The sequence below is a fragment of the Pipistrellus hanaki genome (assembly GCF_964339955.1).
Source record: "Pipistrellus hanaki genome assembly, chromosome: 6".
NCBI classification, from domain to species: domain Eukaryota; kingdom Metazoa; phylum Chordata; class Mammalia; order Chiroptera; family Vespertilionidae; genus Pipistrellus; species Pipistrellus hanaki.
The window spans coordinates 7154870-7170564 of record NC_140508.1 but is presented as its reverse complement, the minus strand read 5'-3'; the positions used below and the strand labels follow the sequence as shown (position 1 = coordinate 7170564).

The following is a 15695-nucleotide window of genomic DNA, read 5'->3' as shown; positions in this document are numbered from 1 at the left end:
GCATCTGGTCCCTGGCGACATCGGGTACTGGAGAAGAGCTCAAGGGCGAATCTCTGTGCTCAGTAAAGTGAAAAGGCCAGTTCAAAATGAGTGTGCATAGTTTTGGGCTGTGCTTAAAACTTTTCTGTGTACAGAATGAGCCAGAATGAGATTTAAAAATGGTGAAGATAACCGGGAGATAAATTAAAACTAGTTTCCCAAGTCATTGTAAGCAGCTTTTGAAATTCCCAGCCTTGAGGCAGATGGCTGAGAGGCTTCAGGTAAAGAATGTGTTCATTTGCATTTGAAATGCTGCTCCAGCAGCAGGTGATTGGTGGTGAAGCCGCCCACAATGGTTAGTCTTCCTTGTCATTGGTATCAACTAAGCAGAGTCATATAGCTACTTAAGTATGAATTGTGATTGACCTATGATTTACTGACATTGTCTTAAATCCTAGTAAACTGCCTCTGGTGTGGAGAGGTCTAGGGGAGGCTGGAGAGCACAAGACTATTAGCTCTCCTACAAAGAGATTATTAGTGCTTTGTTTGAACTTCAGAAAAAAAATTTGAGATCTGAAAAAACTGTATGATTAGATTTGTTGCTGAAACTTTACCCTAAATAAGCAGGATGTATTAGAAATGTAATGTTATTAATCTAAAAAAATGCCAAATATATTTGACTTGCCAGCTTTAAAAGCTCAAAGTATAAATTGAATTAGGAAAAGTTAATTGCAGTAACTAGATGCCTAGAATATGGCAGACTAAACTGTATTATATGTGTTAAGAATAAGCAGTAATGATCGAAAATCTCAAGGGTTGATTTATTCTCATTTGTCAGATGAAAAAGTATGTAATGCTTACACTTAAAAAATTATTTTAAGTCAGTTTTTCTGAAGTAATGTTTAATGTAACATGAAACTTTTATATTTGATTTGTTTTGTTTTGCTTTTCTCATATGCCATTGCTGTTGAATTTGGGCTTGTACCTGCATCTTGTATTTTGTTTAAACTTTGGGAATCATTTTTACTTTCAGTCATGTGTATCTACTTTATAGGTTTAAGTAGACTTCATCACAAAGGTTTATAATTTATTTAGAATTGTGTTAAAACAATGTGAAAACAATTATTTGTATGATTTAACCCCCCAAGACTGCTCGGACAATTTTCACCGATGTTCTGCGTGGGGGGAGTAGAGGGGCTTAGAAATGCTGATAGATCTGTATCTGTAGGAAAAATGTGGCATTTTAAATTTCGAGAGGCCTGGGAACAGGTACTGGACCTGCTCCCTCCTCCCTTGTCTTTTCTTTAAAATTTGAGGCATGGTTATGTATTTTTGGAAGATAAGATTTTTATAAAAATTATAAAGATTATGTCCTGGCAGGTTAGCTAGGCGAGGCAAGCCTGTTAGTTTCCTGATGGGCATTGGGGCACCCTATTTAGTCTTGAGAGAGCCAATAGGACCCATACATCAGCCCAGGAAGCCACCGGACAAATTGCCTGTTTTCCTTGGACATCAAGAAGGACTGTGGTCCTCGGAAGGAACACGTACTGGGGGAATGCAGCTGTTGAACTGGTCCAAAGTGGAACAACGGATCTTTGAGGAGCTAAAGAAGGCTCTCATCTCAGCAGCTGCCCTAGCCTTGCCGGACGACGTGGAGCCCTTCCACCTCTACGTGAGTGAGGTAAGAGGCATTGCCAAAGGGGTTCTCATTCAGACTCTAGGCCCCTGGAAGAGACCTGTTGCCTATCTGTCTAAGAGATTGGACCCTGTGGCAGCAGGGTGGCCAGCGTGCTCCCAGGCAGTGGCCACCACAGCATTGCTGGTGAAGGAAGGAGGCAGATAAGCGGACTCTGGACCAGGAGCTAACCTGGATGGGTCAGGCTTTTCTCCTGGACCAGCCCTGTGTCTGGATTCATAAGACTCTGACCATCAACCCTGTCAGCCTGCTTCCAGATGATGATGAGGGAACCCATTCATGACTGCATAGAGGTAACAGACAACAAGGTACTGTTCACGGATGGGAGCAGTTACATTCAGGATGGGACCTGATATGCAGGGGCAGTGGTAGTCACCTTGGACCACACTATTTGGGCACAGTTCCAGAACTTTTGGCCTTAATCCAGGCCCTTTAATGGAGACACTGTGCCATCCACAGAGGAAAGAGGGTTACCAACTGCAGCCAGAAGGAATTGGCTGAACAGAAGCAAGCCACTGAAGGACCAGATGGTTGATGGACCCTTCAGATGACAAGACTGTTGGTCCCAGAGGCTCTAGGTCAGAGTTGCCCGGTGACACCAGGTTAAGTGTCACCAAGACTTCTGAACTTCTGTGAGGCAGAGTTGCTAGAAGTACTGTCTGTGCACAGGTAAATGCTAAGCAAGGTAAGGGGATCCCCCCTGGGAATTCAGGTCCCAGGGAACCTCCCCAGGAGAGCATTGGTAGGTGGATTTCAGAGATTAAACCACCAGCATTAAGGTCTAGTTTTTATAGACACTTCAGATTAGGTTGAGGTATACACCACTGTCAGATAACAGCCCCACCTTGGTAGCTAAGGTATCTCAGAGTATGGCTCTAGCCTTAGGACAGGTAGGTGCGACTCGGGAGGAAGGGGGTTTAACTAAATGTGTCTTAGAATCGGTGAAAATTGGACCAACCCCCTGTCCTTTGCCCTCTTGAGGGCCAGGTGTACCCCTTACTGGGACAAGTTTCCCCTTTTTGGGAGGGAATCATGTATGGTAACCATTTTCTTGCTCAAGTCCTTACAGGCTCTGCAGTTTGCTTGTTCCAGATGCACTGCCAGTGCCCACCACAGACCCTGTAGCCCCGGAACTCAATGTGGGTAAAGAAATTCACTGCCCAAGGACTCAAAGGGATGCTGCACTGTTATCCTGAGCACGCCCACTGCTGTTGAAGTAGATGGCACCCAGACCTGACTACATGACTCCCAGCTCCTGCATGGCCTGGATCCTGGCAACTACAGGCCAGGAGGAGAACTGATACCTGCAGGAGGGGAACTGGACTTCAGTGAGGACAATCCTGATGGGAACTGTGGTACTAAGGGTCTTGTTAACTGTATTTGTTGTTTATGCTGAAAGGAAGTAGGCTGAGTCAATGATTTGACTAGGCACATTAGACAAGGGGGGAATGAGAGGGCAGGGCGGGGCAAGGATGAGCTCCCGACTCCACCCCACAGGGCGGAGTTATCCCTAGCCCTCAAAACCCCTGGACTGGGAGAAATTCGAGCTCTTCCGCCATGCTGCAGGCGTGGGTGGGAGGAGCACATGCTAGCATGGTGAAGGCTCTTTTGTTTATTGCATCGGACTTGGCTCCCTGGTGGTCCTTGGGGATCACGAAGTCTGGGCATAACAGGCCCATTTGTTTATTTTCTCCTCAGTTTCCTTTGCCCTGGGAGATGTATCCATAAACATATTGCTACAAGAGATGTCTGAGATTTTGCTGCCTCTGGTTTCTTCTAGGATTTTTATGGTTTCATGACTTACATTTAAGTATTTTATCCAATTCGAGTTTATTCTTGTGTATGGTGTAAGTTGGAGCTCTGGTTTCATTTCTTTGCTTGTATCTGTCAAATTTTCCCAACACCATTTACTGGAGAGATGGTCTTTTGACTCTATTGTATGCTCTTGCCTCCTTTGTCAAATATTAATTGAGCATAATGGTTTGGATCTATTACTGGGTTCTCTGTTCTGTTCCATTGATCTATATGCCTGCTCTTGTGCCAGTACCAGGCTGTTTGATTATGGTGCCTTTGCAGTATAATTTGAAATCTGGTATTGTGATTCCTCCAACTTTGTTTTTTATTTTCAAGATTGCTGCAACTCTTCAGGGTCCATTTTAGTACCCTATAAATTCTTGGAGTATTTGATCTAGAGATGTGCAATCTGCTGTTGGTATTTGAATAGGGATTGCATTAAATATGTAGATTGCCTTGGGTAGTGTGGACATTGTAATGATGGTGATTCTATCAATCCATGAACTTGTTTGTGTTTTCTCCTATCTCTTTTTTGAACTTCCTGTAGTTTTCTGAGTACAGGTCTATTGCACTGTTGCTTAATTTTATTCCTAAGTATTTTTATTCTTTTGTTGCATTGGTAAATGGGATTGCTTGTGTAGTGTCTCTTTCTGAGAATGCATTATTGGTATATAAGAAAGGCATTGAGTTTTTGGTATTGATTTTTTATCCTGCTACATTGCCAAATTCATTGATTAAATCTTGTAGTTTTTTGGTGTATTGTTTATGGTTTTCTATGTACATTATTATGTCATCTGCAAGTAATGAGATTTTTACTTCCTCCTTTCCAATTTGGATGCCTTTTATTTCATGTTTTCTGATCACTGTGGCTAGAACTTACTGTACTATGTTGAATAAGAGTGGTGAAAGTGAGCATCCCTATCTTGCTCCTGTTTTTGAGGAAATGGTTTTAATCTTTGCCCATTGAGTATAATGTTCGCTGTAGGTTTGTCATATATGGCCTTTATCAAGTTGAATCATGCTCCCTTTATTCTCATTTTTTTGAGAGCTTTTATCAAAATTAGGTGTTAGAATTTGTCAAATGTTTTTTTCTGAATATATTCATATGATGATGTGATTTTTGTCTTTCATTTTTTTGTGTGATGTATCACGTATATTGATTTGTGAATATTGTTCTCACCTTGCATCCCTGAAACACATCCCTCTTATTCATGGTGTATTATCTTTTAGATATATTACTGGATCCGACCTGCTAATATTGAGGATTTTAGCAACTATGTCCATCAGGGTTGTTGCCTTGTAATTCTCTTTCTTTGTTGTGTCTTTATCTGATTTTGGAATTAGGGTAATTCTGGCCTCATAAAAAGAGCTGGGAAGAGTTGCTTCCTCTTGGATTTCTTGGAATAGTTTGAGGAGTGTAGGTATTAGTTCTTCTTTAGTAAACTTCCTATGAAGCCATCAGGACAAGGGCTTCTGTTTGCTTCTAGTTTTTTTGTTTATTGCTTCTATTTCATCCATTGTTTTTGGCCTATTCAGGTTTGTTAATTCAGTTTTGGGAGATTATATTTTTCTAGGAATTTGTCCATTTCATTCACATGTCCAGCTGGTTGTCAAATAGTTGTTCATAGTATTTCTGTGCAATCCTTTGTATTTTTGTGGTGTCAGCGGCTACTTCTGTACTTTGTTTTCTGATCCTATTTACTTGGGTTGTCATTCTCTGTTTATTTATGCATCTGGCTGAGGGTTTATTAATCTTGTTATCCTTTCAAAAACCAGCTCGTGGTTTAATTGATGTCTTATATTAGTTTTTTGGTCTCTGTGTCCTTTTTTTCTGTTGTAATCTTTATTATTTCCTTCCTTCTACTTACTCTGTGCCTTTTTTCTTCTTCTATCCCCAATTCTTTAAGTTGTGCGGTTAAATAGATAGCTATCAATTTTTCTGTCTTTTCTTTTTCTTTTTCTTTTCTTTTCTTTTCTTTTCTTTTCTTTTCTTTTCTTTTCTTTTCTTTTTTTTTTTTTAAGGTAAGTCTGTAGTGATGTGAAGTTTGCTCTCTGGAGTGCTTTTCTGTGTCCCAGACATTTGGGTAATTATTCTTTTCATGTTTCCATGAATTTTTTTATTTCTCTCTTGATCTCGTAGTAACCCATATTTATTGTTTAATAATATGCTATGTAGCCTCCATGTGTGTGAATGTTTTGGGGTATTTTTACTAATTTCATTCCATAGTGATCTGAGAAGATGCTTGATGTGATTTCAATATTTTTGAACTTGTAGAGACTTGTTTTGTGACCTAACATATGGTTTATCTTTGTGAATGATCTTTGTGCACTTGAGAAGAATGTATATTGTGATGCTTTGGTGTAAAATGTTATATAAATGTCAATTAAATCCATCTGATCCAGTGTGACTTTTAGAGTTTCTGTTTCCTTGTAAAGTTTTCATTGGAAAATCTATGCAGTGAAGTCAGTGGGTGTTAGAGTCCCTTGCTATGACTGTCTCGTTGTCTATCTCTCTCTTAAAGTTCTAAGTTTTTAAAAATAAATATTTAGGTGCTCTCATAGTGTGTGTGTGTGTATGTTTATCAGGGTTCTATCCTCTTGTTGGATTGGTTCCTTTAGTGACTTGTTGTCTCTTGTGATGGCCTTCAGTTTGAAGTTTATTATGTTGGATATGAGTATTGCTACTCCAACTTTCTTTACTTTTCCATTTTCATGTAAAATTTGTTTCTATCTTTTTACTTTCATTCTGTGTGTCTTTTGTTCTGAGGTGGGTCTCTTGTAGACAGCATATAGTTGGTCATCGTTTTGTATCCATTCAGGCACCCTATGCCTTTTGATTGAAGCATTCAATCCATTTACATTTTAGGTGTTATGGATAGGTATTTATTTATTGCCATTTAAATTCTCTCTAGGTTTCTCTCTCTATTTCTTCTTCTCATTACAGCAGTCCCTTTAGCTTTTTTTTTTTTTTTTTTTTTTTTTTTTTTTTTTTTTTTTTTTTTTTTTTTAATGCTGGCTTGGTGGTGACGTACTTTTTAAGCCTTTCCTGGTGTGGTAAGCTTTTCATTTGACCGTCTATTTTGAATGAGAGCCTGGCTGGACATAGTAATATTGGTTTCAGATCCTTGCTTTCCATTACCTTGAGTACTTCATGCCATTCCCTCTGGCCTGTGGAGTTTCTGTTGAGAAATCAGATGTCAGCCCAAAGGGAGCTCCTTGGATTCTTGGTAAATAACTGTTTGTTTTCCTCTTGCTGCCTTTAAGATTTTCTCTGTCTCTAATTTTTGGCATTTTCATCATGTTCTGTCTGGGTGTGGGTCTGTTTTGGGTCTTCTTCTTGTTTTTTTTTCTTCCATAGAAACGTAGGTTTATTTTAATAGAATAGAGACATTCTAAATACAAAGGACTTCATAAATGAGTAATTGTTGACATAAAATATTACATTTTAATAAAAATTAATATTTTTTCTTGAACATTAATTTACCAGACACTTAATATCAGCACAAAGTGGAACACAAATAAACCCTTTTTTTCTTGTTCTCTCAAAGTGAAATATTTCCTGTTGTGCAAAACAAAAAAGTCAGTACAAGACTAGTGATGTGGCAATTGGCTGCTAAAATACTCGCTGCTAGTATTAGGGGAGATAAATGGTGCGAATGTTGTAGTTTCTTATTAATAATTATGTATAATTTAAAAATTAATTAAGTTAACAAAATTTTAATTAAAAGGGTATGTTTCTTACATACTGTTTTATTGGCTGGGCCGCAAAAATATTCATTGTGGTCCTCGACTTTGACATGCTTGCTCTACATCCTCATCAGCATTTGGTATTGTCAGTGTTCTGGATTTTGACCATTCTATTAGGTGTGTAGTGATATCTCATCTCTGATTTAATTCACATTTCCCTGATTACATATAATGTGGGGCATCGTTTCACATGCTGTTTGGTGAGATGTCTGTGAAGGTCTTTGGCCTATTTTTAAACAGGTTTTCTTATTTTTTAGGTGTGTTTTGTTGTTTTGTTGTTGTTTTGTTTCTTAGTCCTTTATAAGGTATGCTTTTTGCAATATTTTCTTCCAGTCTGTGTCCTGTCTTCTCATTCTCTTGACATTGTGTTTTATGGAGCAGTTTTAAATTTTATATTTATATATATATATATATATATATATATATATATACACACACACACACACACACACACATATATATGTGTACATATATATACATACACATATATACATACACACACACACACACACACACACACACACACATATATATATATATATATATATATATATATATATATATATTATTGATTTTTTACAGAGAGGAAGAGAGAGGGATAGAGAGCCAGAAACATCCATGAGAGAATCATCAATTAGCTGCCTCTTGCCTACCTCCTACTGGGGATGTGCCCTCAACCAAGGTACATGCCCTTGACTGGAATCGAACCCAGGACCCTTCAGTCCACAGGCTGATGCTCCATCCACTAAGACAAACTGGATTTGGCAAGTTTTAAATTTTAATAAAGTTAAGCTTACCAATTATTTCTTTCATGGATCATGCCACTGGCGTTACATTTAAAGTCACTGCTGTACCCATGACCATGTAGGTTTTCTCTTATGTTCTAGTTTTCTAGGGTTTGTTTTTTTCCCCATTTAGTCCCATGATCCATTTTGAATTAATTTTTTTGAAGGGGTGTAAGGTCTGTGTCTAGATTCATGCTTTTTGGCATGTGGATGTACAGCTGTCCCACACCAGTTAGTAAAAGGCTGTCTTTGATCCACTGTATTGCACTGCTTCTCTTTCAAAGATCAGATTACTATATTTCTGTGGGTCTATTTCTGGGCTCTATTCTGTTCCACTGATCTATTTGTCTTATTCTTTTGCTAAAACCATACAATCTTGATCACTATCACCTTATAGCTAGTCTAGAAGTCTGGTAGTGTCAAGTCTTCCTGTTTTATTTTTTCCTTCATTACTGAGTTGGCTACTCTTGAGTCTTTGCCTCTCTTCAGAAATTTAGAAGCAGTTTGTGGATATTCACAAGGTAACTTGTTGGAATTTTCATTAGAACTGCACTGAGCCGAGACCGGTTTGGCTCAAAGGATAGAGCGTCGGCTTGAGGACTGAAGGGTCCCGGGTTCGATTCCGGTCAAGGGCATGTACCTTGGTTGTGGGCATATCCCCAGTAGGGGGTGTGCAAGAGGCAGCTGATCGATGACTCTCTCTCATCGATGTTTCTAACTCTCTATCTCTCTCCCTTCCTCTCTGTACAAAATCAATAAAATATATTTAAAAAAAAAAAAAAGAACTGCACTGAATCTACAGATCAAGTTAGAAACAACTGACATCTCAACAACGTTGATTCTTCCTTTTCATTAACATGAAATCTTTCTCCATTTATTTATTCTTTTTTATTATTATTATTTTTTTTATACACAAGGACAATTTTAATCCTGCATTTTCCTGCAGTAATATCCACTGCTGGCTATATATATATTGAAACTGCATTTGCCAAGAACTGACATACAGGCATACAGACATCTTCCAGCACCAACAGCATACATAACACATACCACATAGTCTCGATGGATAAATTCATCAAATAATCATATTTAGTAAAATTCAGTTAATGCAGAATTTCTTTTTTTAAATTTACATCTTTACTACACATTCTAAGATTTTAATTATTTATAAAAACATTCAAGATTGTAATTTGCATGGCAATAAACAATAGGTTCTAAATTTATTAAAGGAATCTGTAGCAATTTAAAATACCACCAGTCTTCTTTTCAACTTGTAGCACCTGGCTTAAGACCTTTATAAAAACAAAAATCTAAATTTGTTTAGTGCATTCATTATAATGGTCAGTTTCTCTTGTGAGAAAAACATGTTTTAGTTGCTATTTCCCAGACAACCTATTGAACAAAGGTTTATAATATCTGCAACTGGTTAGCAAAACTTTACACTCAGATAACCAGAACAAGAACTCCCAGCCTCTATAAATGGCCTTCCACTCAAAACGATGACAGTGTATAAAACGGATTTGGGGTCTGCCCCTACTTAACATTATTAAACACGTTTCCAAGTTCTCTTGGAAAATATTTTAAAATAGAGGTGTAATAGTCTACTATATGATGCACCATCATTTCTTTAACCACCTCTCAATTGTTCCTTTATATCATTTGCAATTTGTTTGATAGTAGGAGTAACATCTTGATGAACCTAAGACATACCTTAAGGATAATGTCAAAGAAGTGGTTTATTGAGTCAAACAATGCAGATGGTTTTAAGGCTTGTCAGATACTTGATCAATAATATTCAGAACAGCTTGAACAACACCAGCCAACGGTACGTTTATGGGCCTACAAAGTGGACTTCGTTGGTAACAATGAAGCCCATGCAATCACAAATCTATCAGATGCTCAGGCATCTCGGAACTAACACACCGAAGAAGCAAGGAGATAATTATGCCTGGGGATGAAGCCCAATTACAATTCTTTAAAACGTCACTCAGCTTTAAACCAGATTAAATCACGATCAATTGGAAAATGATACACAAACTTCCCACAAAAAGTCTACAGTGTTTTTCCAAAAAGAAAAAGTTTAAAAGACAGAAGGAGAAAAGTCAGGACCAAGTGACCAAAAATTTTTATTTGACTAAATTCTATTTCATGCATAAGCATGACAGTCTCCCTGTTCATCAGACTTTGGCAATAAAAATAAAAAATAAAAACATAAGCAGCCTTGTACAGAACAGTGAAAATGCCAAGGGCGAGGGTAGTCCACAGTTTTACTGTAGGATAAATATTTTTTTTTCCCAAAAGGCCTCTCCCCTTTGGCCATATCAACTCTCAGTTCAGACCATTAAATACAGGCAAATTTTCAAAATCACTTCTTCACTTCTCCAAGATCTTCAATGCTATCATCATCCACCTCTGGCCATTTTTCCTGAATGACATCAATGATGTCGTCTGTAAAGTCTCCCTGAATGATGATCTCATCCTCCCCTGTCACTGAGGCACTACAGGAGAATTTTTGAGCAAAAAATCTTTGTGCTTCTTTAAGATCAATTTCAAAAGTTGCAAGGCCACACACTCTTGTTACATATTTCTTCTTTGCTCTGGGAATTTTGGCTATCGTAACCTTTTGTGGTACCGTCTTCTTTTTTTGTTTTATTTGACCCCTTCCACCTCTCTTTTGTTTTTTCTTCTCTTCCTCTTCTCCTGCTGGCCCTTGACTCTCACTAATTCCAGCTTCTTGTTTGGGTGAATTTTCTACTGTAAGTTTTGCAAACTCATTTGGAAAATTCTTCTCTAACCACTGTCTACATTTAGCAACATCAGGCATATATTCACAGTACTCTGTTGGTAATGAACACACTCCACAGTAAAGGACCCGGAGTGGGTAATCTGCATCTAACTTGATATTGCTCCTGGAGTCTCCTTTGCAATCATGCCCCCCGGATTCAGAAATGTCAGCAGCCATCTCACAAACCAGGGCGGTCATACCGCCGCCGCCGCCTCCGCTCTCGCCACTACCGCCTACTGAACCGACACATGCGACTCCTCTTCCCCGGCCCGGGCCACCCGAGCTCCATTTATTTATTCTTGATTTCACTAATTAGTTTTATATTTTTCCTCTTATAGATCTTGTACACATTTTGTGAGATTTATACTTAAGTATTTTATTTTTTAGATGCTACTATAAATTTTATGTCTTTTTTTTTTAAAACCAAACTATGATTTTTACTGAATTGTTACAGAGAGGAAGAGAGAGGATAGAGAGTTAGAAACATCGATGAGAGAGAATCATCGATCAGCTGCCTTCTGCACACCCCCCACTGGGGATGTGCCCACAACCAAAGGTACATGCCCCTGACCGGAATCAAACAAGGGACCCTTCAGTCCACAGGCCCATGATCTATCCACTGAGCCAAACCGGTTTCCGCAAAATGTTATGACTTTTAATTGCAAATACCACTTTCGTTAGTGGTATTAATACACACACACACACACACACACACACACACACACATACACACACGCACGAATTAAATATTATGGTAGCTTGTTCTTCAGTCTGGCTCATGGCTAAATCATTTCCTTAAAAGCAAAGGCCACCAAATTAATGCCTGTGGGCAAAATGCAGTTCACCACTTGTTTCTGTATTGCCCAAAAACTAAGAATTTTACACTTTTAAATGGTAGTGTTTGGAGGGGGGAATCAAAAGAAGACTATTCTATGACACATGAAAATGACGTGAAATTTAATTTCGAGTGTCTTAAAGAAGTTTTATTGGGACATAAACACACACATATTTATTTATAATTTGCTGCTCTCTCACTACAACGGCAGAGTTTGAGTAGTGCAATGAAACCTTATGTTTTACGAAGATTACAATATTCACTAACAAGCCCTTACAGAAAGTAACCAACCACCCCTGCTTAAAAATCTGTTCAGAGAGTGAAAGAGCCTTTCATTTAGAAAACAGGCAGTCTTTCTCAGACAAAAGGAAATTTGGTTGGCATTCAGGTTCAAGGATCCACAGAAGTATTTGAGAAGTCAATTTACTACTGCTCCCTTTTTTTTTTTTTTAATGGTTTTTATAAGCGCAAATCTTTACCTTTCTGAAATCAGTTCAGCATGATGAAGATCAACTATAAAAAGATAATAAATATAGATAATATATACCCAGTTTTAAACAATATACTCAGATTGAACTCTTTTTTTAATTTAATAAATCTTTATTGTTCAGATTCTTACAATTATTTCTTATTTCCCCCCATAGCTCCCCTCCACCTGGTTCCCACCCCACCTTCTGCCCATAACTCCTGCAACCCCATTGTGCTCACCCATAGGTGTATGATTTTTGTCCAGTTTCTTCCTGAAACACCCACTTCCTTTTCTCCCTGAGAATTATCAGTCCACTCCTTTTCTATGCCCCTGGTTCAATTATACTCACCAGTTTATTCTCTTCCTCAGATTTTTAATTCACTTAAATTTTAGGTTCACTTGTTGATAGATATGTATTTGTTGTTCATAATTTCTATCTTTACTTTTTTCTTCTTCCTCTTCTTAAAGAATACCTTTCAGCGTTTCCTATAACACTGGTTTGGTGGTGAGGTACTCCTTTAGCTTTTTCTGATCTGTGAAGCTCGGAGTTAATAGATTCTCTGTGAGTTTTTCTCTTTCCTTCTAGTTGTAGAATTTCCACTCAGCCAGCTTTCCTGTGGTTCTGGATGATGTCCATTCTGTCTTTTAGTTGTAGTTTTGAAATTGTTGTGTGAGGCAACAGTTTAGGTGCTTATCTATGACACCAACTTGGTTTCTCCAGATTGTTGAACTCTTGGGTTAGACTGCCCAAGTTCAAATCTCAGTTCTGTCCCCGAAAAGCTGTGTAAACTTTGGGGAATGCATCTTCCCCTTCCTTGCCATGAGCAGCCGTGAGGCCCATGGCTGTCTGCAGCTCTTCCTCCTCAGCTGGGATCTGTTTCGATTCTTTTTACTTGGGGTTCTCTGTGCCTCCTGAACTTGTGTGACATTTGCCTTTACCAGGTTAGAGAAGTTTTCTGCCATTATTTCTTCAAACATGTTCTCTTTCTCCCTTTCTAACTCTTCAGGCACACCTGCTCTTTGAATATTGTTACCTTCCATGTTATGACACAGTTCCCTTAAGCTGTTCTCCTGTTTTTTAATTTTTTTTCTTTTTTTTTGTTCTCTGACTGAGTGATTTTTTCAACCCTACCTTCCAATTCCTTAATTCTATCCTCAGCTTCCCATAATCTGCTGTGTATTTTTTTCAATGTGTTCTTTATTTGTACTGTGTCATTCTTTATTTCTGTTTTTTTTTTTTTTAAATTGATTAAGGTATTATCCTTATCCCACTATTGGTACCCCCTCCCCACCACTCCTGCCTTCACCCCCCTACTCTCTGTGTCCAGTGGTTATTCTTATATGAATGTATACAGGGACTTCAGTTGATCTCTCTCCCTTTGCACACCATCCCCTGCCTTCCCTCTGAAGTTTGACAGTCTGATTGATGCATCTCTGTCTCTGGATCTGTTTTGTTCATCAGTTTATGTTGTTCATTACATTCTACAAATAAGTGAGATCATGTGATATTTTCTTTCCTGACTGACTTATTTCATTTAGCATAATGCTTTCTAGGTCCATCCATGCTGTTGCAAATGGTAGGAGTTCCTTCCTTTTTACAGCAGCATAGTATTCCATTGTGCAGATATACCACAGTTTTCTAATCCACTCATCTGCTGATGGGCATTTAGGCTGTTTCCAAATCTTAACTATTGTAAATTGTGGTGCTATGAACATAGGGGTGCATATATCCTTTCTAATTAGTGTTCCTAGTTTCTTGGAATATCTTCCTAGAAGTGGAATAACTGGGTCATATGGGAATTTCATTTTTAACTTTTTGAGGAAACTTCATACTGTTTTCTACAGTGGCTGCACCATTCTCCGTTGCCAACAGCAGTGCACAAGGGTTCCTTTTTCTCCACATCATTGCCAGCACTTGTCATTGGTTGATTTATTGATGATTGCCATTCTGACAGGTGTGAAATGGTACCTCATTGTCATGTTGATTTGCATCTCTGGGATGATTAGTGACTTTGAGCATGTTTTCATTTGTCTCTTTCAAAAAAGTATTTAGGTCCTTTGCCCATTTTTTGATTAGATTGTTTATTTCCTTTTGTTAAGTTGTATGAGTTGCCTGTAAATGTTGGAGATTAAACCCTTATCAGTGATAAGATTGGCAAATATGTTCTCCCATGCTTTCTTCTTATTTTGTTGATGGTTTCTTTTGTTGCACAGAAGCATTATATTTTGATGTAGTTCAATTTGTATATTTTCTTTGTATTTGCCATTGCCATAGGAGCTGTGTCGGTGAAGATGTTACTTTGGCATCTGTCAGAGCTTTTGCTGCCTATGAATTCCTCTAAGGCTGTTATGTTTCCCATCTTACATTTAAGTCCTTTATTTATTTTGAGTTGATTTTTGTGTGTGGTGTAAGTTGGTAGTCGAGTTTCATTTTTTTTTCATGTATCTGTCCAATTTTTCCAATACCATTTATTGAAGAGACTGTATTGACTCCTTTGTATGCTCTTGCCTCCTTTGTCAAATATTAATTGAGCTTAGTGGTTTGAGACAACTTCTGGGTTTTTTATTCTATTCCATTGGTCTATATTTCTCTTCTTGTGTCAGTACCAGACTGTTATGAGAATAGTGCTTTGTAATATAGCTTTGTATCTGATATTGAGATCCCTCCTACTTTGTTCTTCTTTCTCAGGATTGCTGCAGCTATTCAGGATCTTCTTTTATTCCAGATGAATTTTTGGAGAGTTTGTTCTAGGTCTATGAAATATGATGTTGGTATTTTAATGTGGAGTGCATTGAATGTGTAGATTGCTTTGGGTAGTATCGACATTTTAGTGATGTTTAGTGATACCATTACATGAACATGGTATGTTCTTCCATCTGTTTACCTCTACCTCTTTTTTCAATGTCCTATAGTTTTCTGAGTACATGTCTTTTACTTACTTAGCTAGGTATTTTAAATTTTTTTGTTGTAATGGTAAATAGGAAGGTTTTTTTTTTTTTTTTAAATCTCTCATTCTGTAAGTTCACTATTGGTGTATAAATATGCCATAGATTTCTGGGAGTTAATTTTGTATCCTGCTACATTGCTGAATTCATTTATTAAGCCTAACCATTTTTTGATGGAGTCTTTTGGGTTTTCTATGTATAGTATCATATCATCTGCAAATAATAACAGTTTTTCCTCTTCCTTGCCAACTTTGATTCCTTTTATTTCTTCTTCTTGTCCAATAGCTATGGTTAGTACTTCCAGTACTATGTCCAACAGGAGTGGTCAAGGTGGGCATCCCTGTCTTATTTCTGTTCTTAGATGAAATGGTTTTAGTTTTTGCCCATTGAATATGATGTCCCTTTAGGTTTGCGATATAAGGCTTTTAATATATGTTCCTTCTGCCAAAACCGGTTTGGCTAAATGGATAGAGCGTCGGCTTGGGGACTGAAAGGTCCCGGGTTCGCTTCCGGTCAAGGGCATGTACCTTGGTTGCGAGCATATCCCCAGTGCGGGTGTGCAAGAGGCAGCTGGTCGATGACTCTCTCTCATCGATGTTTCTAACTCTCTATCTCTCTCCCTTCTTCTCTGTACAAAATCAATAAAATATATTTTAAAA

The 15695-nt window shown here is 38.0% G+C and overlaps 1 protein-coding gene across 1 annotated transcript; it reads right to left on the bottom strand.

Annotated features, from left to right (window-relative positions):
- Positions 1-10110: 10110 nt before the first annotated feature.
- LOC311624651 (density-regulated protein-like) lies at positions 10111-11063 on the bottom strand. Its single transcript, XM_084888172.1, has one exon. The coding sequence runs from the start codon at positions 10982-10984 to the stop codon at positions 10367-10369; it is 618 nt and encodes a 205-aa protein (XP_084744298.1). The 5' UTR covers positions 10985-11063; the 3' UTR covers positions 10111-10366.
- Between the last annotated feature and the right edge of the window lie 4632 nt (positions 11064-15695).

Bases quoted from the DNA above. Each gene is read 5' to 3' on its own strand.
- LOC311624651 (XM_084888172.1), bottom strand. From the start codon at position 10,984: ATGACCGCCCTGGTTTGTGAGATGGCTGCTGACATTTCTGAATCCGGG.